This window comes from Macaca fascicularis, chromosome 1, assembly GCF_037993035.2.
Source record: "Macaca fascicularis isolate 582-1 chromosome 1, T2T-MFA8v1.1".
NCBI lineage: Eukaryota > Metazoa > Chordata > Mammalia > Primates > Cercopithecidae > Macaca > Macaca fascicularis.
Genome location: NC_088375.1, coordinates 188867444 through 188892213, shown reverse-complemented (window position 1 = coordinate 188892213; position 24770 = coordinate 188867444). Strand labels below are relative to the sequence as shown.

Below are 24770 nucleotides of genomic sequence, written 5' to 3'. Positions count from 1 at the left end.
GGTAGAAAGTTTATTGAAATGAATAACAATAGAGAACTTCCCAAATTTAGAGAAAGATTTCTATATTCAAGTATAAGGTTCTAGAATGCCAAGCAGATTTAGCCCAAAGAAGACTATCTCAAGGCATTTAATAATCAAACTTCTAAAGGTAAAAGATGAAGATCCAAAAAGCAGTAAGAGAAAAAACACAAATTAACATACAATGGAGCTTCAATATGTCTGGGCCCAGACTTTTCATAGGAAACCTCTTACAGGCCAAGAGAGAGTGGCATGACATATTTAAAGTGCTGATGGAAAAAACTTTTACCCTAGAATAGTATGTCCGGTGAAAATATTCTTCAAATATGAAGGAGAAATAATGACTTGACAAGACAGAGAAGCTGAGTAATTTCATCAACACCAGACCTGTCCTACAGAAATGCTAAAGGGAGTTCTTCAATCTGAAAGAAAAGGATGTTAATGAGCAATAAGAAATTATCTGAAGGCCGCGCGCGGGGGCTCACGCCTGTAATTCCAGCACTCTGGGAGGCCGAGGCAGGTGGATCACGAGATCAGGAGATTGAGACCATCCTGACTAACACGGTGAAACCCCATCTCTACTAAAAACACAAAAAAATTAGCCGGGTGTGGTGGCGGGCACCTGTGGTCCCAGCTACTGAAGAGGCTGAGGCAGGAGAATGGTGTGAACCTGGGAGGCGGAACTTGCAATGAGCCAAGATCGCGCCACTGCACTCCAGCATGGGTGACAGAGCCAGATTCTGTCTCAAAAAAAAAAAAAAAAAAAAGAAATCATCTGAAGGTACAAAACTGGTAATAGTAAGTACACAGAAAAACAGAATACTGTATTAATAACAATAATTATGGTGTATAAACTACTCATATGAAAAGATGATCAAGAATAATAACTACAACAACTTTTCCAGACATAGACAGTATGGTATTAGGTTGTTGCAAAACTAGTTGTGGTTTTGGACCGTGAATTTTAAATCATCATAACTAGGCTCAAACGCATCTTTATTAATCAAAATAGAAGCCATTACAATCAACACATTTTTGCCAATGAGAAATGTTTCTTTGTTCTTGTTGTGTAAAAATCCATGCTTTGGGATTTGACGACCTCTTGGAAAGAATTTTCTGCATCCTGCTGGTCATGGAAACGTTTTCTCTGCAAAACGTTGTCGAGATGCTTGAAGAAGTGGTAGTTGGTTGGTGAGAGGTTAGGTGAATATGGCGGGAGGGAAAACTTTGTAGCCCAATTTGTTCACCTGTTGAAGCTTGGTTGTGTGATGTGCAGTTGGGTGTTGTGGAGAATTGGGTCCTTTTTGTTGACCAGTGCCGGCGTCAGGCATTGCAGTTTTTAGTGCATCTCATTGAGATTGCTGAGCATACTTCTCAGATGTTATGGTTTCACTGGGGTTCAGGAAGCTGTAGTGGATCGAACTGACAGCAGACCACCAAACAGTGACCGTGACCTTTATTTGGTGCAAGGTTGGCTTTGGGAAGTGCTTTGGAGCTTCTTAGTCCAGCCACTGAGCTGGTTGTTGCAGGTTGTCGTATAAAGTCCACTTTTCCTTGCATGTCACAATGTGATCGAGAAATGGTTCGTTGTTCTGTAGAATAAGAGAAGATGACACTTCAAAATGATGATTTTTATTGTCACTCAGCTTATGAGGCACCCACTTAATGAGCTTTTTCACCTTTTCAATTTGCTTCAAATGCCGAACAACTGTAGGATGGTCGATGTTGAGTTCTTCGGCAGCTTTTCGTGTAGTTCTAAGAGGATCACCTTCGATGATTGCTCACAATTGGTCGTTGTCAACTTCCAATGGTCGGCCACTACACTCCTCATCTTCAAGGCTAGTCTCCTTTGCAAAACTTCTTGAACCACCACTGCACTGTACGGTTTTTAGCCATTCCTGGCCAAATGCATTGTTGATGTTGTGAGTTGTCTCCTCTGCTTTACGACCCATTTTGAACTTACTCAAAAATTGCTCAAATTTGCTTTTTATCTAACTTCATTTCCATAGTCTAAAACATACAATAAACAGCAAGTAAATAAGTTGCTAGCCAAAAAGCATAAAACAAAAAATGCACATTAAAATGATGTATAATATAATGACATTTTTTTAAGAATGTATACCAAAACTGGACACAGTGGCTCATGCCTGTAATCTCAGCACTTTGGGAGGCTGAGGTGGGTGGATCACCAGAGTTCAGGAATTTGAGACCAGCCTGACCAACATGGTGAAACCTTGTCTCTACTAAAAATACAAAATTAGCTGGGCATGGTGGCACACACCTGTAATCCCAGCTACTTGGGAGGCTGAGGCAGGAGAATCGCTTGAACCCAGGAGGCGTAGGTTGCAGTGAGCTGAGATCGTGCCATTGCACTCCAGACTGGGCAACAAGAGCGAAAGTCTGTCTCAACAACAACAACAACAACAACAACAACAACAACAAAAAGATGTATTCCAATATCAAATGACAAATTCTAACTGTGCAAACACTGCAATTATGTTTGCACCAACCTAATAGTACTGGAAGTCTTAACTATGGTAATTAGACAAGAAAAAGAAATAAAGTATCCAAATTGGAAAAGAAGTTAAATTATCCTTGTTTGCAGATGATATGATCTTATATTTGGCAAAAGCTAAAGACTTCACCAAAAAACTGTTCGAACTGATAAATTCAGTAAAGTTGCAGGATCAAAAATCAACACACAGAGATCAGTAGTGTTTCTGTATGCCAACAGTGAACAATCTGAAAAAAATCCAGAAAGTGACCCCGTTTACAATAGCTACAAATGAAATACCTAGGAATTAACCAAAGAGATGAAAGATCTCTATAATAAAAACTATTAAACACTGATGCAAGAAACTGAAGAGGACATTAAAAAAATGAAAAGATACTTCATGTTCATGAGTTGAAAAAAATCAATATTAAAATGTCCATAGTACCCAAAGCAATCTACAGATTCAATACAATCCATATTCAAAATACAAATGACATTCTCCACAGAAATAGAAAAAACAATTCTAAAATTTATGTGGAACCACAGAGGACTCAGAATAGCCACAGCTATCTTCAACATAAAGAAGAAAACTGGAGAAATCACATTACCTGACTTGAAATTATACTAGAAAGCTATGGTAACCAAAACAGCATGGTACTGACGTAAAAACAAACATAGACCAGTGGAACAGAATAGAGAACCCATTAATAAATCCATACATTTACAGTGAACTGGTTTTTGACAGAGGTGCCAAGAACATACTTTGGCAAAAGGACAGTCTGTACAATAAATGGTTCTCGGAAAACTGGAAATCTATATGCAGATAGCTACATGCAGAAGAGTGAAGCTAGATCCCTATCTCTTACTATATACAAAAATCAAATCAAAATGTATTAAAGATTTAAATCTTAAACTTCAAACTCTGAAACTGCTAAAAGAAAACTTTGGGGAAACTTGCCAGGATATCGGTTTCGGCAAAAATTTATGGAGCAATAAATACCTCATATGCATAGGCAACCAAAGCAAAACTGGATCAAGGAGATCTTTTCTCACTTCCTTTTGTATGTGTTTTTTTAAGAATTTTTCTTTTTTTGGTTGCTGTGGGGATTACATGTAACATACTAAATTTATAATAGTCTAGTTTGAAATAGTACCAGTTTAACTTCAGTAGTATACAAAAACTTTATTCCTGTATAGCTCCATTTCCTTGATATGTTGTTTTATGGCAGATTACATCTTTATTCATTCTGTGCTAAATATCATAGATTTAAAAATTTTGTCATGCTTTTGTCTTTTAAGTCATATAGGGAAAAAAAGTGGAGTTAAAAAACAAAAATAGATTATTACTGGCTGTGATATTTATCCATATAGTTACCTTTGCTGGGGATCTTTATATATATATTTTTTGGATCTTCATTTTTTCAGATGGCTTTAAGTTTCTGTTTCGTGTCCTTTCATTTCAACTTGAAGATGCCTTTTAGGATTTGATGTAGAACAGATGTAGTGGTGATGGACTCTGCTTTTTTTTCTTTCTTAAATCTGAAAATGTCTCGATTTCTCTCTCTCTCTCTCTCTTTTTTTTTTTTTGGATCAAAGTCTTGCTCTGTTGCCCAGGCTGGAGTGTAGTGGTGCGAGCTTGGCTCACTGCAGCGCTGACTTCGTGGGCTCAAGCAAGTTTCTTGCCTCATCCTCCTGAATAGCTGGGACTACAGGCATATGTTACCATGCCTGGCTAACTTTTGTGTGTTTTGCAGAGACAGGGTTTCGCTGTGTTCTCCAGACTGGTCTCAAACTCCTGGGCTCAAGCGATCTACCTGCCTTGGCCTCTCAAAGTGTTGGGATTACAGGCGTGAGCCACTGCACCCAGCCTTGATTTTTTCCTCATTTTTGAAGGACAGTTATGCTCAAAATAGAATTCTATATGTCATCCTACCCACTTCTGGACTCCACAGTTCTGATGAGATATGAGCTGTTTGTCTGACTGAGGATCCCCTGTATTTGACAGGTTGCTTTTCTCTTGGTGCTTTGAATATTCTTTCTTTGCCACTGGCTTTGACAGTTTGGTTATCATGTGTCTCCATATGAACCTTTTTGAATTTAACCTGCTTAGAAGTCACGGAACTTTTTGGATGTGTGGATTTGCATCTGTCATCACATTTGGGAAGTTTTGGTATGTTATTTCTTCTTCTTCTTCTTTTTTTTTTTTTTGAGACAGAGTCTTGTTCTGTTACCTAGGCTGGATGGAGTGCAGTGGCAGGATCTTGGCTCACTGCAACCTCTGCCTCTTGGGTTCAAGTGATGCTTGTGCCTCAGCCTCCCGAGTAGCTGGAACTACAGGCATGCACCACCATGCCAGCTGATTTTTGTATTTTTATTAGAGATGGGGTTTCACCGTGTTGGCCAGACTGGTCTCAAACTCCTAACCTCATGATCTGCCCGCCTTGGCCTCCCAAAGTGTTGGGATTACAGGCTTGAGCCGTGGTGCCCGGCCTCTTCACATGTTCTTACTGCCCCCTTCTCTTCTGGAATTCCCATATTCATATATTGTTTCACTGTTTTTTGTTTGTTTGTTTGTTTTTTTGGCGACAGAGTCTTGCTCTGTCACCCAGGCTGGAGTGCAATGGCATGATCTCAGCTCATTGCAACCTCCGCCTCCCAGGTTCATGCGATTCTTGTGCCTCAGCCTCCTGAGTAGCTGGGATTACAGGCACGTGCCATCATGCCCAGCTAATTTTTGTATTTTTAGTAGAGATGGGGTTTTGCCATGTTGGCCAGGCTGGTCTTGAACTCTTGACCTCAAGTGATCCGCCCACCTCAGCCTCCCAAAGTTCTGAGATTACAGGCATGAGCCACCGTGCCTGACTATTTTCAATGTTTTAATCTTCATGCTGCTTAGTGGGTATGTTCAGTTTGTGAAAATTCATTGAGTTCTCTGCTTAGGTATGTGTACTTTTCTAAAATGAGTAATATACTTCCGTAAAAGTTAAAAATCCTAGCTGAAAAGTTCAGATTGCATATTTAATTTATATTTCCTTTCCTTTGCCAGGTTTCGACTCAAAGAGACTTGCAATAAGAAGGGTTGTGATCCTCTCTTTTTTTTCTCCTCTCCTCTGTTTTCTGGTTTCTTTCCTTTGGTGTCTTATGGGAGGGAATAGGGAGATTGAAAAGTATATGTATTTCTCTTAATTGGTACTGATCTAATTCTTTCTTGATTGTTCTTTTTCTGGCTAAGATGGATTATTCTTCCATATAGTGTAGCAGGCATCCAAATGCTGGTTCTCCCATGCAGCTGGTTGTAAGTTTTTTTGAGATAGGATCTTTTCCTCTCCACATTGCCTTCATAGAGGATATCCACTTTAGCTTGATGTCTTCCAAGGCCTCCTCAGTTCTCTCTACCTAGAACTTCTTGCTGTGCTTGTCACCTTTGTGAGTGGCCAACCCTCTTTAATGGGTTACTAGCATTAGTCGAAGCTTGCTTGCTTCCCTGGTTTCTCCTTGATCCATAGGTACTGTTTCTTTCTTGACATGCCAAATAGTGCAAATACAAGCCGTTCCCTTGCTGCCTTCTGTTTTTGCATTAAGTTCTATTTCCCGTTCCCCCTGTCTCACTGCTCACTCCTACTACAGTTAGGTGCCTGGACACATCAGTTGTTTGATTCAGTGCCTCAATATCCTCCTTTATCCTTTTATTCACTTACCACCATGTTTTGAAATTGTCTTTTTCTTCTTTTCAGGTATTTTTCTTCACCAACTTCACTCTTCTTTTTATGTTTGGGCATTTGTAAATCATGTTTTGAATGGTCACCACCAACCAATATTAGTACTTTCCATTTTTTTCCAACTCACTAATTGCAATATATAACTGTATAGAATTTGTTTTCTTTCTGTTTTTTTTTTTTTTTTTAATCTTAGAGAACTGGAAATTTCCTCCTTTTTTGCCCCTTGTGGCTTCTAGTATTGCTGTGGTGCCAGTTACTTGAAGCTTGTTTTTCAAATGGCAGGTGACATGGGATCAGTTATTCTCTTTTTTTTTTGAGACGGAGTCTTGTTCTGTTGCCCAGGTTAGAGTGCAGTGGTGCGATCTTGGCTCACTGAAACCTCCGCCTCCTAGGTTCAAGCAATTCTCTGTCTCAGCCTCCCGAGTAAGCTGGGGTTACAGGCGCCCGCCACCACGCCGGGCTAATTTTTGTATTTTTAGTAGAGATGGGGTTTCATCATCTTGGCCAGTCTGGTCTTGAACTCCTGACCTCATGATCCACCCGCCTCGGCCTCCCAAAGTGCTGGGATTACAGGCGTGAGCCACTGTACCCGGGCCAGTTATTCTCTTATGGTTCTTGTCTCTGTACTGTCTAGATCAGTTTGATGTGTTACTTATCCGTATTTGTTTTAGCTTCCTTCATTGACATATAATAGATATACCTCATTGGGCTTATTTTTTTCAAAAGTTTTTTATTATAATACTCCTGATTGGGTGTTGGCTTAAAAATGTCTACATGTTGATGATATTGTTGGATACTGCCTACTGAATGAGGAGAAAGAGGTGTTGGAGTGGAATGGGAAGGTTCTGTCAATGTTTCGTATTGCCTGTAGTTTTTCATAGTATTTTTATACTTTTTCTTTGAAAACCTGTATTTTGCTCCTCTTATAGGCATCTAAAGAAAGCTCTAAGATTAATTTTAGCATTAATTGAATGTTAGAGATATTTCTAACTTTGTATAGGTAAAGTCTACCATTTAATGATTTTTTTAAACTAAAATATGCTTTTCTTTATTGGATATAGGAAGGGTATGAATAAAAGGAGAAACATAAATAAACTTAACTAAGAAGTGTACTCATTATGAATAATATATCTGGTCAAAATGTCTGTCATCCCATGACCTTTCTCACCTATTTTTCCTTTGGCATTTTGTAATCAATATCCTGTGTCCTTTACAGTATACCCAGCTTTTACTAAGAAATATATTTCTGGTTTTAGCTATTGAGGGGGAAGTATAATATGTTGGCAGTTTTAAATTGTAGTGAATGTTGTAGAGATGTTTAATATAAAGTTTTTATACTTCAGAGCAGATATTAAAGACTCATGTTTTACTCTTTTTCTCTTTGAAGGATGTGGTAACTGGACTTAGTCCGCTGCTCTTCAGGAAACTCAGTAATCCTGACATATTTTCATCCACTGGAAAAGTTAAACTTCAGCGACAACTGAGTCAGGATGATTGTAAGTTATGGAGAGGAAACCTGGCCAGCTCTCTGTCGGGTAAATATCTGATTTTGTTTTTTTAAGAAATGTGAGACTGTGTGGTCAATATTTAAGGGTATATTAATTGACGTGGCATCTTGACAGTTTCTTCTCTGGTAGTAGTCCTGTATAGAACACTTATGGTGGCCGGGCGCGGTGGCTCAAGCCTGTAATCCCAGCACTTTGGGAGGCCGAGACGGGCGGATCACGAGGTCAGGAGATCGAGACCATCCTGGCTGACACTGTGAAACCCCGTCTCTACTAAAAACTACAAAAAACTAGCCGGGCGAGGTGGCAGGCGCCTGTAGTCCCAGCTACTCGGGAGGCTGAGGCAGGAGAATGGCGTGAACCCGGGAGGCGGAGCTTGCAGTGAGCTGAGATCTGGCCACTGCACTCCAGCCTGGGTGGCAGAGCGAGACTCCGTCTCAAAAAAAAAAAAAAAAAAAAAAAAAGAACACTTATGGTAAGGCTGTCTTCCTCTCCTTACTTCTTCCTCATGGAATCTCTAATTGCTAACCTGCAGGACCTGATAGGTATTTCTTGGCTGATCAGCACTACTGGTCACCCTCTCTCATTCTGATTTTTGCTCTCTGCCCATTTCTGTAGACTTTACATTCTTTGCTGCTGTAGATTTTCTTTTTTTCTTCATTCTCAAAACCTAAAACTCATAGTGTCCTCTCTACCTCCTTCAAAGAAAAGACACCTAAAAAATTCAGGGGGAAAAATTATATGAAGAAGTCGCAGTACAAAAGGAAGCAATTACATTGTGCGTTGTGGCATACTTCTTTTCTTTTCTTTTTTTTTTTTTTTTTTTGAGATGGAGTCTCGCTTTGTAGCCCAGGCTGGAGTGCAGTGGTGCGATCTCGGCTCACTGCAAGCTCTGCCTCCCGAGTTCATGCCATTCTCCTGCCTCAGCCTCCCGAGTAGCTGGGACTACAGGCATCTGTCACCACACCCTGCTAATTTTGTGTATTTTTAGTAGAGAAGGGGTTTCCCTGTGTTAGCCAGGATGATCTCAATCTCCTGACCTTGTGATCCGCCCTCCTCGGCCTCCCATGGTGCTGGGATTACAGGCGTGAACCACTGCGCCTGGCCTCTTATATTAAAATTTTTATTTTTGCTGGTCATATATTTAGTTACATAGAGCCATTTCTTGTTCGGTTTTTCATGGCATTCTCCTCTTTTTTTTTTTTTTTAAAGGATGTGATTATCTTTTCTTTTTTTTTGAGACAGGGTCTCACTTTGTTGCCCAGGCTGGAGTTTAGTGGCGTGATCTCTGCTCACTGCATCCTCCACCTTCCAGGTTCAAGCGATTCTCCTGCTTCAGCGTCCTGAGTAGCTGGGATCACAGGCGCGCACCACCATGCCTGGCTAATTTTTGTATTTTTAGTAGAGACAGGGTTTCACCATGTTGGCCAGGCTGCTCTTGAACTTCTGTCTTCAGGTGATCTGCCTGCCTTGACCTCCCAAAGTGCTGGGATTACAGGTGGGAGGTGAGCTACCACGCCTGGCTGGGATGTGATTATCTTCTGATTGTCATGACTAAATTAGATTTTTGATTTAAAAATGTGACTGGGTGTGGTGGCTCACGCCTGTAATCGCAGCACTTTGGGAGATTGAGGCAAGCAGATCACCTGAGGTCAGGAGTTCAAGACCAGCCTGGCCAACATGGCAAAAACCTGTCTCTACTAAAAATACAAAGATTAGCTGGGCATGGTGGTATGTGCCTGTGGTCCCAGCCACTCTGGAGGCTGAGGCACAAGAATTACTAGAATGCAGGAGGTGGAGACTGAGTGAGCATCATTACACTCCAGCCTGGGCGACAGAGTGAAACACTGTCTCCAAAACAAAGCAAAACAAAAAAAAGTAAAAAATTTTCTTCCCTGGATCAACTCTTTCTTTTGAACACCTAACAACCAGAATATTCAGTGTTTTGTTCTGAAATGCTAAATCCCTTTTATCCTGTGAGGTAACTGCATGGCTACTGGATACATTCTTGAAATGTGGTTGTGTTTGACTGTTCTTTCTGTGGAATTTTCCATTTATCTGATTTCAGCCTATGTCTTACTTTATGACTTTTGGGGTGTTTTTCATTTCTGAGTGCTCAGTCTAAGAGTTTGCAGGGCAGATGATACCTCACTTTTTTTTTGAGACAGGGTCTCCTCTGTTGCCCAGGCTGGAGTGCAGTGGTGTGATCTCAGCTCACTGCAACCTCTGCCTTCTGGGCTCAAGTGATCCTCCCACTCCAGTTGTGTACCACCACACCCAGCAAATTTTTGTATTTTTGGTAGAGAGCAGGTGTTGCCGTGTTTCCCAGGCTGGTCTTGAACTCCTGACCTCAAGCATTCCTGCCTCGGCCTCCTAAAGAGCTGGGATTATAGGCTTGAGCCACCAGGCCAGGCCAGATACTCCACTTAATTGCAATCCCCTCCATGCTTACTATAGTTTATACCTTTCTTTGTCCAATTCCATTGGTTATGATCCACCTATCTGCTTTAGATTTCCCACCCAGTTTTTTTACCCGCTCATTGGCAGTGTCTGTCCGTTTCTGTCATTATGGACTTTGTTTGCTTGCTTTTTTTTTTTTTTTTTGACAGAGTCTCACTCTGTCCCCAGACTGGAGTGCAGTGGCTCGATCTCGGCTCACTGCAACCTCCGCCTCCCTGGTTCAAGCCATTCTCCTGCCTCAGCCTCCTAAGTAGCTGGGACTACAGGTGCCCGCCACCACACCCAGCTAATTTTTGTATTTTTAGTAGAGATGGGGTTTCACCATGTTGGCCAGAGTGGTCTCAATCTCTTGACCTTGTGATCTGCCTGCCTCAGCCTCCCAAAGTCCTGGGATTACAGGCGTGAGCCACCACACCCCACCTAGATTACTTTTTTTGTCTCATTTTTATGGTGTTTCCTGGAGGACAAAAGATAAAAGCATGTGCTTGGTCTGCCATCTTTAGCTGAGAATGTTTTATGCAGTAGCCTCTTGAATTATTATAAGAATAGTAGTTGGAATTTTTATGAGGTTTTCTTTTTTTTTCCTGTGTTATTTGTTTACTAAAGAGCTGCTTGTTATTCTGTTTGTTTATGTCATTCCTTCTGTTTTGTTTATTTTCCTCAAGTTCTTGGCAGTCTGCGGTATGCTGCAGTCTTTACTGGTGTATACTCAAATAGGTTTCTTCTACACTGTGTAAGCCTCTTTCCAAGCAGGCCTGTATTTTGAAGAGAGAGACGATAGTAATCTTTGTGTATATAGGATAAGTTAAACTAACTTTCCTTTAGAATTAATAGGTGAGAAGTAGACAGGTCATCTGGAGAAATGCACATTTGCAGAATGAAGGAAAGAAGGCAGGCAGACAGGGTCTACTCTGGGCTTAGGGAAGTTTTGAGCAGAGAACCATCATCATCATCATTATTATTTTTGTGGAGGGCTTTATGGAAAGACTTTCCAGTAAAAGGTACACTTGAAACTTGAAAACTTAACTAGATTTTAAAAATATATGTAATTTTCTAATAAAACATGCTAGTTATAAAAAAATTTCACTACAAAAACATGCATTATGTCAAAGTGAAGTCTTTCCTTTTTTTTTATTTTTTGAGACATCTTATTCTGTTTCCCAGGCTAAAGTGCAGTGACATGACCATGGCTCACTGAAGCCTTGATCACCTGAGCTCAGGTGATCCACCCCACTTCTTCTCAGCCTCCTGAGTAGCTGGGACCACAGGCACACACCACCATGCCTGGCTAATTTTTTTTTTTTCTTGGAGATGGGGTCTTGCTATGTAGCCCAGGCTGGTCTTGAACCTTGGGCCCAAGTGATCCTCCTGCTTCAGCCTCCCAAAGTACTGGGATTACAGGTATGAGCCACAACACCTGTCCTGAAGCCTTTCTTAATTTTTACTTTCTTCTATGTCTTAATTTTCATCTACAGTTAGGTTTGCTAAATTGTTCTCCAAATGAATGGTATCATATTTTGTTGGCAGCAAGAACAAAAATATCCCCCAAACCCTTTCTTCACATCTTTACTACATTGAGTATTTTCATGACTAAGATTTTGCCAGGTGCAGGAAGAGTTTTCAAGTGGGTCAAGTGATCATGATAAAGCCAGGGGAAAGTGCAGGGCATAATATTGAAGTTGAGTGAGTGAATAAGTGTGGAAAAGAGTTGAAGGAGATGAGGCCAGAAAGATAATCTGGATTTATGGAGGGTCTTTTTCATAATGCCAAAATGTCTGGCATAATTTCTTCAAATAGTAAGGAGCCATCAGAAGCTTTTAAGGAAGGAAATGACATGAACACATTTTTGTTGGTTAGATCATAAGCAAAAGTGTGAAGAATGGTGTGAAGAAGGGGAGAAATGAGACCTTCACCTCAGTTAGAAAGTCACTGCAGGCCGGGCGCAATGGCTCACGCCTGTAATCCCAGCATTTTGGGAGGCCAAGGCAGGCACATCACCTGAGATCAGGAGTTGGAGACCCGCCTGGCTAACATGGCAAAATCCCATCTCTACTAAAAATACAAAACATCAGCCAGGTGTGGTGGCACATGCCTGTAGTCCCAGCTACTCAGGAGGCTGAGGCAGGAGAATCACTTGAGCCTGGGAGGCAGAGGTTGCAGTGAGCCTAGGTCACTCCACACCACTCCGGGCTGGGTGACAGTGAGACTCTGTCTCCAAAAAAAAAAAAAAAAAAAAATCTTTCATTGAGACTCTCTTTCATTGAGATTAAGGCAGATAGTAAACATGAACTGAGCACGTGGAGTCTGGTGAGAACAGAATAGATTCATTGTTTGCCTACTGGAAACTTGCATCTCTAATGTTACATTGAGTTGATGAGAAACTATGTAGGCTAGAAGGGATTGGGAAACTCCTAGACTGCTAGTTTGGGTGTCAGCGTGGGAGGCTGGCATGTGGTGAATATTATAGAGAACATAAAATAGTTAATCCATTTCAGTGTTCCACTTGCCATTATCCTCACCACCAAGACAGTCACAATTTTTAATGGATAGTTAGAAATTTTAATAGATTCTAAAATGGATGTGAACAATTTTACTTTGTATCAGTATGATTTTATCCACTTGATATCATTGTATTTGTATTTTTTCATTCGTTTATCATAATTACATGTATATTTTCCAAACCTTGTGTTTGAAGGTAAGCAGCTGCTCCCTTTGTCCAGCAGTGTACATAGCAGTGTGGGACAGGTGACTTGGCAGTCGTCAGGAGAAGCATCAAACCTGGTTCGAATGAGAAACCAGTCCCTTGGACAATCTGCACCTTCTCTTACTGCTGGCCTGGTAAGTGTTCATAAAGGTGGCGTTTTGCTCTATGAAAAATCCTTAATTGTCATTTGTCATTGCAACGTCTATTCCTTTTCCTTTTTCAGATTTGGATAATTTAGTTTCCAAAATGAAGTATGGAACAGAATGCATTTATTAATTTCTTTTTTTTTTTAGAGATAGGGTCTTGCTTTGTTGCTCAGGCTGACTTTGAACTCCTTGGCTGTAGTATTCCTGTTGCCTCAGCCTCCCAAGTAGCAAGGACTACAGGTACATGTCATGGCATCAGGCTAAGAATGAAATTTTTTTTTTTTTTTTTTGAGTCGGAATTTTGCTCTTGTCGCCCAGGCTGGAGTGCAATGGTGTGATCTCAGCTGTCTCCTGGGTTCAAGCAATTCTCCTGCCTCAGCCTCCCGAGTCGCTGGGATTACAGGTGTGCGCCACCACCCCTGGCTAATTTGTTTGTATTATTAGTAGAGACGGGGTTTCTCTGTGTTGGCCAGGCTGGTCTTGAACTCCTGACCTCAGGTGATCCGTCCCCATCGGCCTCCCAAAGTGCTGGGATTACAGGTGTGGGCCACCGCTCCTGGCCTTAAGAATGAAATTTTAATTGAGTCTATTTTTTTTTTTTTTGAGATGGAGTCTTGCTCTGTTGCCCAGGCTGTAGTGCAATCTCAGCTCACTGCAACCTCTGCCTGCCAGGTTCAAGCGATTCTCCTGCCTCAGCCTCCCAAGTAGCTGGGATTACAGGCACCTGCCACCATGCCCCACTAATTTTTGTGTTTTTAGTAGAGACAGGGTTTCACCATGTTGGCCAGGGTGGTCTCGAACTCCTGACCTCATGATCCACCTGCCTTGGCCTCCAAAAGTGTTGGGATTACAGGCTTGAGCCACTGTGCCCAGCCCAATTGAGTGTTTTGATTGCCCTCTCATGCTGTCAGTGTCACTGGTACTAATTGTATAGTGAGGGTCAAGAAAAAGATTCAGTATGATTGTATCTTCAATGAGTAAATTTTCCTGGGAAGGAACATTCTTTTTATAGAAATGATTCTGAATCTGGTAAAGTTATGCTGCTTTGGTTTACAGCTCTGTGGTATACATATTTAGTACATGAGGATAGAGAACATGTTTGGCACATCATGAGTACTTAAGTATATATGTAAGAATGAGGGCCGGGTGCAGTGGCTTACATCTCTAATTCCTGCACTCTGGGAGTCTGAGGCAGGAGGATCACTTGAGGCCAGGAGTTTGAGGCTACCCTGGACTGTTACCATAGTGAGACCTTGTCTCTACAAATAATAATAATAAAAAAAATTAGCCGAGGATGGTGGGGTGTGCCTGTGGTCCCAGCTACTCAGAAGGCTGAGGTGGGATAATCGCTTGAGCCTGAGCAGTTGAAGCTGTGGTGCGCTGTGATTGTGCCACTGCACTCTGGTGACAGAGCGAGATCTTGTCTGGAAAAAAAAAAAAAAGTCTTTTGTTTGTCTACGCTTTGTGTGATAGGCAGGGCCTTACAAAATTTAAGCTGTGTAGCCTGGGCAGGTTGCTTTGTTTTCTGCCTGTTGTTACAAATTATACCCTTTTACTCTCAAACTTGCTTTTGTACCAAAGGCACCCACTGGCTTTCTGCTCATCTCACACCGTTCCCTCTATCCTTAGGTCTAGGCACACTACTAATTTGTAGGGTACAATAACGGCAACTTGTTACTATTAAAATCTCATGTACACTTGAAAATATAAGCCTTTTGGGTCAACATACGTGGAGTAGAAAGTTTTGTCCATTTATTCAATATGGGAAGTGGGAGTAGAGGGGAGGATGTCTTCATGTAGCAGGTGAGAAGCTAATTTTTGGATCAAAGGATATCCTGATATTACCAAAGTTTGTGATTCTTAGGCCACAGAGAGAATCAGGATCATGTGTGGAAATTCCCACCTCCTTAATTTTTTATTTGAAATTTTCAAATCTACAGAAAAATGGAAAGAATGGTACAGTGAACACCCATGTAAGCTTTACCTAGACTGACTAATTTGTACATTTTGCCATATTTGTTTTTTCTGTGTGTATATACCTATTTTTTCCTGAAGCATTTCAAAGCAAGTCACAGACTAATTACGATGCCTCATCCTTAAGAATTTCTCCTAATATGAAGGACACTCTCCTAAATAACTACAATATATTATCAGATCTAAGATGTTTAACATCTTTTTTTTTGAGACTGAGTCTCGCTCTGTCACCCAGGCTGGAGTGTAGTGACGCAATCTTGGCTCACTGCAACTTCTGCCTCCTGGGTTCAAGTGATTCTCCTGTCTTAGCCTCCCGAGTAGCTGGGATTACAGGTGTGCACCACTACACCTGGCTAACTTTTGTATTTTTAGTATAGACGGGGTTTCACCATGTTGGCCAGGCTGGTCTCGAACTCCTGACCTCAAGTGACCCATCTGCCTCGGCCTCTCAAAGCGCTGGGATTGCAGACATGAGCCACTGCGCCTGGCCACATCATTTTAATAGTAGCATCTAATAATATAAAGACCATATTGAGATTTTCCTGCCTGGTCCTAACATGTCTATTAAAGCCTCACCTGCTTCCCTTTTAACCTCTGGAACCTAAAACAAACAAACAAGCAAAAATGGATGAGTGTACCCTCCTAGAGATTTTGATCCAGATGTCTGGGGTTAGTCACAAGCATCTGTATTTTCTTTTCTTTTTTCTTTTTTCTTTTTTTTTTTTTGAGACAGGTTCTCCCTCTGTTGCCCAGTCTAGAGTGCAGTGTCATGATCTTAGCTCACTGCACCCTCTACTTCTGGGTTCAAGTAATTCTCATGCCTCCCGAGTAGCTAGGATTACAGGTGTGTGCCACCTCGCCTGGCTATTTTTTGTCTTTTCATTAGTGGTGGGGTTTCACCATGTTGGCCGGGCTGGTCTTGAACTGCTGACCTCAAGTGATCCACCTGCCTTGGCCTCCCTAAGTGCTGGGGTTACAGGCGTGAGCCTGGCCTGTATTTTCTTCAAACTGTTACCCTGATTCTAACATGTACCTCTTTGAGAACTACTGCCACCATGGTACAGCTGAGTATTCCACTTTAAGGTGGTATGTTGCAGAAGGGATTCCTGGACTGAGATTACTGGAGCCTAGGCCAACTGAGCTAGAATATTCCTGAATTATGTTTTTTTAAATTAACAGTTTATTGTGATATAATTCACATATGATGTAATTCACCCACTTAAAGTATACAGGTCAGTGTTTTTTGGCGTATTTCACAGACATGTACAGCCATCACTGTAGTCAATTTAAGAATATTTTCTTTTACTTTAGAAACTGTACTCTTCAGGTATCACCTCCTCTATTGTTCCATCCCTGCCCTTGCCCCTGCACTAGGCAACCACTAATCTACTTTCCACCTCTGTAGGTTTGCCTATTCTGTATTTTTCATATAAATCGAATCAAATATGTGGCCTTTTGTGGCTGCTGCTTCGACTTAGTCTAATGTCTTCAGGATTCATCCTTTTTGCAGCATGTGTTCCTTTTTATTGCCAAACAGTATTTTGTTGTATGTATATATCATATTTTGTTTAGCTGTTCATCAGTTGATTCATTTCCTTCATTCTTCACCTTCATTTTCTAATGTTTATTGAGGGGATTTATCTGGGGGCTTATTTTTCCCATATATGTTGAAATCATGATCCTAATTAATGATTACCAGGGCATGTTCTAAAAAGGATCATAATAATCATATGATATGATCATATATGTTCCTAGGGATGGAGAAGAACTTAGGTGGCATCTTGTTCAAGATTAGTTATTTTTCTTCTTCTTCTAAAAAAAAAATTATATAGAGTGAAAATCTGTTGTTAAAAGTGGGTTGTTTCTGCCTTTTGGCTAGTATAAATAATAGCCAAATAATAATAATGCTACAAACATTCATGTACAAATTTTAATGTAGATACATGTTTTCATTTCTCTTGGATATATATCTAGGAGAGAAGTTGCTGAGTCATATGGTAACTCTGTGTTTAATCATTTGAGAAACTTTGATTTCTCTACATCCTTGCTATCCTGGCGGGTGTGAAACGATATCTTGTGTCTTTGATGTGCGTTTCTCTAATGACTCATGATGTTGAGCGTCTTTCATGTGCTTAACGGACATTTATTTGTCTTCTTTGAAGAAATGTCTATGTGGATTATTGGCCATTTTTAAAATTGAATATTTTTTTCTTTTATTATAAATTTGTAAAATAATTGTTTCTTTAGACCTGAATCCAATTTTTTCTCTTTCCCAGGGAACTGCTTTTTGTTTTCTCTTGTGCTTTTTTTTCCTGAGCTACTTATTTACCTACTGTAACTTCAAGCCAGCTCTTCTCTTTCCATTCTTCTGCCCGAAGATTTTCAGTTGAATATTTTATGTTAGGTGGCACATTTGCTCCTTGATGTTAAATACTTATTTCTGCTTTGACCACCCATACTGGAATAAACCTCATTGTCTACCCTGCTTCTGACTGTGACATTTCTGAAAATTTTTTTTTTTTTTTTTTTTTTTTTTTTTGAGACGGAGTCTCGCTGTGTTGCCCAGGCTGGAGTACAGTGGCCAGATCTCGGCTCACTGCAAGCTCTGCCTCCTGGGTTCACGCCATTCTCCTGCCTCAGCCTCCCGAGTAGCTGGGACTACAGGCGCCGCCACCTCGCCCGGCTAGTTTTTTTGTATTTTTTAGTAGAGACGGGGTTTCACCGTGTTAGCCAGGATGGTCTCGATCTCCTGACCTCGTGATCCGCCCGTCTTGGCCTCCCAAAGTGCTGGGATTACAGGCTTGAGCCACCGCACCCGGCCTGAAAAATCTTAACTAGAATGTATTCTCTTTGGAGTAATGGCCATCTACAGTACATGGACCCAGCCTCCAAAGAACTTTTGGGTTAGCAGAACAGGATTCACATTTAACAGGACAACTATTTAAAAATAATAAAACGTGACATGTACATAAATATTGTATTGATTATGATTTAAATAGTAACAAAAGGGGACAAGAATTATGCTAGTTATAATTATTGGGATGATAGCTTGTAGGAGGTTAGACTTGACCGGAGTCTGGAGATTAGATAAGCAAAAGCCTTAAAGTTGCAAATATTTTAATTTTGAGGCCATCTAGATGATGTTTTTATGAAGAGATTTTTGGCTCTTCATTTTCTGGTGTCTATTGAGAGGATTTCTCAGAGGGCTTATTTTCCCCATATATGTGGGAACCATGATCCTAATTAGTGGTTCCCAGGGCATGTTCTAAAACAGATCATAGAATCATATTATTATATGTTCTTAGGGATGGAGTAAAACTTAGATAGTGTCTTGTTCAAGATTAGTTATTATTTGTATTCTTAAAAATATATATGCAGTTAAAATCTGTTGTTAAAAGTGGCATAGGAGAAAGATCCCTGCATTAGAAATCAGAAGACCAAGCTCTGATGCTGCTATGGGAATTTGAATAAACATATTGGAGCCTGTGTTTTTCTCATCTGTAAAATGAGGTTAATTCCTGCTTTGCTTTCTTCTGAGTATGTTAACTAGTATCTGCAGTTTTGATCTTTGCCTTCTGTATCTCTGATGCAAATCCACTTGGCTGTATCACCATTTCTAAGACTCACCCTACCTGTCTGCTGTCTTTCCATCCCCCCAAGCCAGTTCTTCCTTGTTCATGCCGTCTTTTTTTTTCTTTCCATAATCGAAATTTTATTGGTAGTGTTGAGGATCAGTACACAGACATTTCCATTTGTTCACAGTTCTTAACATATCTACCGAAAATCTGAAAAGCCATGTATTGTAATTGTTTTTTAAAAAGTTATTCCAGTGACTTTCCAGCTTAAAATTTGGAGGCAAATATTTCTTAGGAGGCCATCAAGTATCCTAAGGAAAGTACCAGTATTGTCAAGTGTTACATACATCCTACCAATCTACCAGTTCACAATTTAGTAGTATATATACTACATACTTAAATTTTCAGTCTTTTGCAGCACATTAACAAAGTTATCAGGAAAGTAAGACTACTTTGACTAAAGGTGTTACAGAGTGCACACAATTCTGACAGGGAGAGCCATGATCAGGGAGTGATTTTCATTAGGAAACAATTCTACTAAAAAACAGCATGAGAATAGAAGTATTCTAAAATGTTCAAGTCATGATTACCAATAACCATTCTAACATGATACTATGATTATAGCAAACTGCTATAATCTTAAACTGAATTGGGAATATTTCTAACTGGAACAAAAGATAAGATATTCTGTTGAACATTTAATCATCAGTTCTCATGTTGAATATGACATGTCATTTTGGGTGCCATATTATTATTGAATTTTGTTGAGATTTTCATATAACATAAAATCAACCATTTTAAAGTGTACACTTTAGTGGCATTTTGTGCATTCACAATGTGTGCAGCCACCACCTTTATCAAGTTTTAAGACATTTTCACCACCATCCCTTGCAAAAAAAATCCTCTACCATTAAACAGTCCTTATTCATTCCACCCTCATTCTAGCTCTGGCAACCACTAATCTGCTTTTTGTCTCTGTGGATTTACCTATTCTAACATTTCATATAAATGGAATCATAAAATATGTGACCTTTTATGCCTGGCTTTTTTCACTTAGCCCAATGCTTTCACGATTTTTCTGCATTATAGCATGTATCAATACTTTATTCCTTTTTATGACTGAATAAGATTCCATTGGATGGATAAGCCACACTTTGTTTATCTGTTTGTCTGCTGATAGACATTTGGGTTGTTTCTGCCTTTTACCATTGTGGATAATACTGCTGTGAGCATTTGTGTACATGAACTTGTTTTGAGTACTTGTTTTCTGTATTTTTGGGTATGTACCTATACCTAAGAGTAGACTTGTTGGATGATACAGTAATTCTTTGTTTAATTTTTTGAAGAACTACCAAACTTTTGGTTTGCTGCACCATTTTATATTCTTCCCAGAAATACATTAGGGTTCCAGTTTCACTGCATCTTGCCAACACTTTTCTGTTTTTTTAATTATAGCCATCATAGTGGGTGTTAAGTGGTCTCTCACTGTGGCTTTGATTAGTATTATACTTTAATAATATTTTAGAACTGTCTGTCAAGGTCACATGGAGTATGCTTTTTCTTTTTTTGAGACGGAGTCTGGCATACTCAGGCTGGAGTGCAGTGGCCGGATCTCAGCTCACTGCAAGCTCCGCCTCCCGGGTTCACGCCATTCTCCTGCCTCAGCCTCCCGAGTAGCTGGGACTACAGGCGCCCGCCACCTCGCCCGGCTAGTTTTTTGTATTTTTTTAGTAGAGACGGAGTTTCACCGTGTTAGCCAGGATGGTCTCGATCTCCTGACCTCGTGATCTGCCCGTCTCAGCCTCCCAAAGTGCTGGGATTACAGGCTTGAGCCACCGCGCCCAGCCAGAGTATGCTTTTAAAGGAAGTAACAAAACTCCAAGACTTTTCTTAGAACCTTTTCTCATCGTTAAAAAGATTCTTTCTTTAATTTATATTATTTTAGTTGAAAAGTAATCCCATCATTCTTAATTTATTTTTCCTTAATTTTCACAAGTTCAAAGAGGAAAAACCCATAGATGTTTGTTTTACCTACTTCAGTGTTATAAAGGGATTCCAAATTCAGCACTTCCCCTTTCAGTATTACCTTTCTGCCCCTGTAGTTTTGCATTTTCTATTGTGAAAGGTGGAGATATCTATATCTATATGTCAGTTGGCTTTATTGAGGTATAGTTTACATAGAATAAAATTCACCCATTTTAAGTGTTCAGTTTGATGACTTTTGGCAGATGTATACAGTTATGTCACCACCACCACGATTATGATATAGATATATAAGAATTATGGTATAGAACAGAACAGCATTCCCCAACCTTTTTGGCACCAGGGACTGGTTTCATGGAAGACAGTTTTTCCACAGATGGGTGGAGGGGGGATGGGAGATGGTTTCAGGACGAAACTGTTCCACCTCAGATCATCAGGCATTAGCTAGATTCTCATGAGGAGTGTGCAACCTAGAATCCCTCGTATGCACAGTTCACAATAGGGTTCGTGCCCCTATGAGAATCTAATGCTGCGCTGCTGATCTGACAGGAGATGGAGTTCAGGCGGTAATGCTCACCCTCATGCAGCTCATCTCTTGCCATGTGGCCTGGTCCCAAACAGGCCATGGACCTGGTATAGAATATGTCTGCCACCCCATGTTCGCTTGTGTCCCTTTGCTGTCTGTTCTCTCTCCCCAGGCCCAGCCTTTGGCAACTACTGATGTGCTTTTTGTCACTGCAGTTTTGCCTTTTCCAGAATTTCATAGAAATGGAATCAATACAGTATGTAGTCTTTTGTGTTTTTTCTCAATCTCAGAATCTCCTTCTGAGATTCATCCATGTTGTTTTGAGTGTCAGTAGTTTGTTCCTCTTTATTGCTGAAAAGGGTTCCATTGGCATGGGTGTACAGACTTTTCCATTCCCTAGTTAATGACCATATGGGTTGTTTCCAGTTTTTGCCTGTTAAGCAGAGAGCTGCTATGAAAGTTCATATAAGTTTTTTTTTTTTTTTTTTTTGGTATAGAATATGCTTTTATTTCTCTTGGGTAAATACCTAGGAATGAGACTGGTGGAATGTTTATTTACCAGTGTAAATTTGTCTTTATAAGAAACTGCCAACCTGTTTTCTAAAGTGGCTATACCATTTTTGCGTTTCCACCAGCAGTTGCTCCACATCTTATCAGTACCAGGTATTATCATCTGTTTTTTTTTTTTGAGATGGAGTTTCACTCTTGTTGCCCAGGCTGAAGTGCAATGGCACAATCTCGGCTCATTGCAACCTCTGCCTCCCGGGTTCAAGCCATTCTCCTCCCTCAACCTCCCAAGTAGCTGAGATTACAGGCGCATGCCACCATGCCCAGCTAATTTTCGTATTTTTAGCAGAGATGGGGTTTCGCCATGTTGGTCAGGCTTGTCTCGAACTCCTAACCTCAGGTGATCCACCCACCTCAGCCTCCCGAAGTGCTGGGATTACAGGCATGAGCCACCATGCCCAGCTATCATTTTAAAAATTTTGGCCATACTAGTGGATGTGTAGGAGTTTCTCATTGTGGTTTTAATTTGCATTTCTCTAATGACTAATGAGATTGAACATATTTTTGTGTGCTCATTTGCCAATTTTTTTTATATATTTAGGCCCTTTTTTTTATATATATATAGGCCCTTTTTTTTATATATACAGGCCCTTTTTTTTTTTTTTTTTTTTGAGATGGAGTCTCGGTCTGTTTCCCAAGCTGGAGCGCAGTGGCATGATCTTGGCTCACTGCAACCTCCGCCTCCCGGGTTCAAGCAATTCTTTTGCCTTAGCCTCCTGAGCAGCTGGGATTACAGGCGTGCACCACCATGCCTGGCTAATTTTTGTATTTTTAATGGAGACGGGGTGTTGCCATGTTGGCCAGGCTCTTCTTGAACTCCTGACCTTAGGTGATCCACCTGCCTTGGCTTCCCAAAATGCTGGGATTACAGGCGTGAGCCACTGCGCCCAGTCAGCTATTTTCATATATATATATATTCTGTGATGAAATGTCTGTTCAAACCTTTTGTCGATTTAAAAAATTGTTTTTTTTTGTCTTGAGTTTCAGGAATTCTTTGTATATTCTGGATACAAGTTATATATCAACTATATGCCTTCTAAACGTATTCTCCCTGTGACTTACATTTTCATTTTCTTATCAGTGTTTTACACAAACATTTATATACAAAAAATGTGGAAATCTATTGTATCCTTCTATACTAACAATGAATAACTAGAAATCAAAACTTAAAAAATCAAGACTGTTTGCAATAGTTTAAAAATATGAACTACTTGGCCGGGCGCGGTGGCTCAAGCCTGTAATCCCAGCACTTTGGGAGGCCGAGACGGGCGGATCACGAGGTCAGGAGATCGAGACCATCCTGGCTAACACGGTGAAACCCCGTCTCTACTAAAAAATACAAAAAAATAGCCGGGCGAGGTGGCGGGCGCCTGTAGTCCCAGCTACTCGGGAGGCTGAGGCAGGAGAATGGCGTGAACCCGGGAGGCGGAGCTTGCAGTGAGCTGAGATCCGGCCACTGCACTCCAGCCTGGGCGACAGAGCCAGACTCCGTCTCAAAAAAAAAAAAAAAAAAAAAATGAACTACTTGAAGATAAATTTCAGAAACCATTTGGAAGACCAGTACATTGAAAACTACAAAACATTACTGAGACAAATTAAAGAAGACCTAAATAAATGGAGAGATAAAATATTTTTGTGTATTGGAAGACCCATATCTTTCCTTTTTTTTTTCCTTTGTGACAGGGCCTTACTCTGTCATCCAGGCTGGAGTGTAGGGGTGTGATCTTGGCTCACTGTGACCTCTGCCTCCTGGGCTCCAGTGATCCTCCCACCTCAGCCTCTGGAGTAGCTGGGACTACAGGCACTATCACAGATTTTTTTTTTTTTTTGAGACGGAGTCTTGCTCTGTTGCCCAGGCTAGAGTGCAGTCGCGTGGTCTCAGCTCACCGCAACCTCCGCCTCCCGGGTTCAAGTGATTCTCCTGCCTCAGCCTCCCGAGTAGCTGGGATTACAGGTGCCTGCCACCATGCCCGGCTGATTTTTTATGTTTTTAGTAGAAACGGGGTTTCACCATGTTGGCCAGGCTGGTCTCGAATTTCTGACCCTGTGATCTGCCTGCCTCGGCCTCCCAAAGTGCTAATATTACAGGCGTGAGCCACCACCCAGCCACGTCTGGCTAATTTTTGTATTTTTTGTAGAGATGGGGGTTTTGGGGTTTTGCCATATTGGGGGTTTTGCCATATTGCCCAGGCTGGTCTTGGACTCCTGTACTCAAGCCATCCTCTTGCCCTGGCCTGCCAAAATGCTGGTTTACAGGCATGAACCACCTGGTGCCCAGTCTAGGAAGACTCATATCATGAAGATGTAAATTTTCTCCGTTAAGCTATAGATGTAATGCAATCCCGATCGAAACCCAGGTAGTATTTTTCAGAAAATATCAAGCTGATTTCAAATGTATATTGAAATGTAAAGGACCTAGAATAACCAAAACAATATTAAAAAGAAGACCAGAATCAAACTTATGTTATGACTTTATAAACGTACAGTAGTCAGGTCAGTGTGATTATTGGTATAAGGATAGATATATAGATCACTGGAATCAAATAGACAAATTTGCCAAGGCAATTTAATGGGAGAAAAGGTAGTCTTTATAACAAGTGATGTTGAAACAATTCACATAAAAATATCAACCTTGATACTTACCTCATGCTGTACAAAAATTAACTTGAAATGGGTAACTGACCAAATGTAAGAGCTTAAATCATAAAATGTGTAGAGGAAAACGGGTTTTTGTGATTTTAGGTGGGGCAAAGGTTTCTTGGAGTAAAAAAAGCTTGACCTATAAAAGGAAAAAAATTGACTTTTATCAGAAAGAAAAAGTTTGCCCATAAGTATTTATTTTTAATGGGATGAGGACAAATTGAAGTGTCTACAAAGGGGTGGAATGATGAGTGATACTTGTGTTAAAGAGTTATTAACAGATTTTGTTGTCTGTTTGGATTTTAATACATATCACTACCTTCTACCTTTGGAGGTAGAAATCTAGAAGTCATAATGAATGTTCTTTGCATACAACTCCTGTGGGTTTACCCATTAATTTGTACTTTTTTCATTTCTACTCAAGAAAATATATTTGAATGAAATCATTGTGAATGCCTT

At 40.5% G+C, this 24770-nt stretch overlaps 1 protein-coding gene across 13 annotated transcripts in view; it reads left to right on the top strand.

Annotated features, from left to right (window-relative positions):
* Window positions 1–24770, top strand: part of MAST2 (microtubule associated serine/threonine kinase 2) — a 257201-nt gene that overhangs the window by 21279 nt on the left and 211152 nt on the right. For all 13 annotated transcript variants that reach the window (XM_074007746.1, XM_005543505.4, XM_005543504.4 and 10 more), the window contains exons 2-3: window positions 7619–7766; window positions 12892–13034. Coding sequence is in view for 12 of the 13 variants with exons in the window: in XM_005543505.4 (XP_005543562.3) it covers window positions 7619–7766; window positions 12892–13034 (291 nt within the window). In the remaining variant the exon portion in view is untranslated. The remainder of the gene's footprint in view (window positions 1–7618; window positions 7767–12891; window positions 13035–24770) is intronic.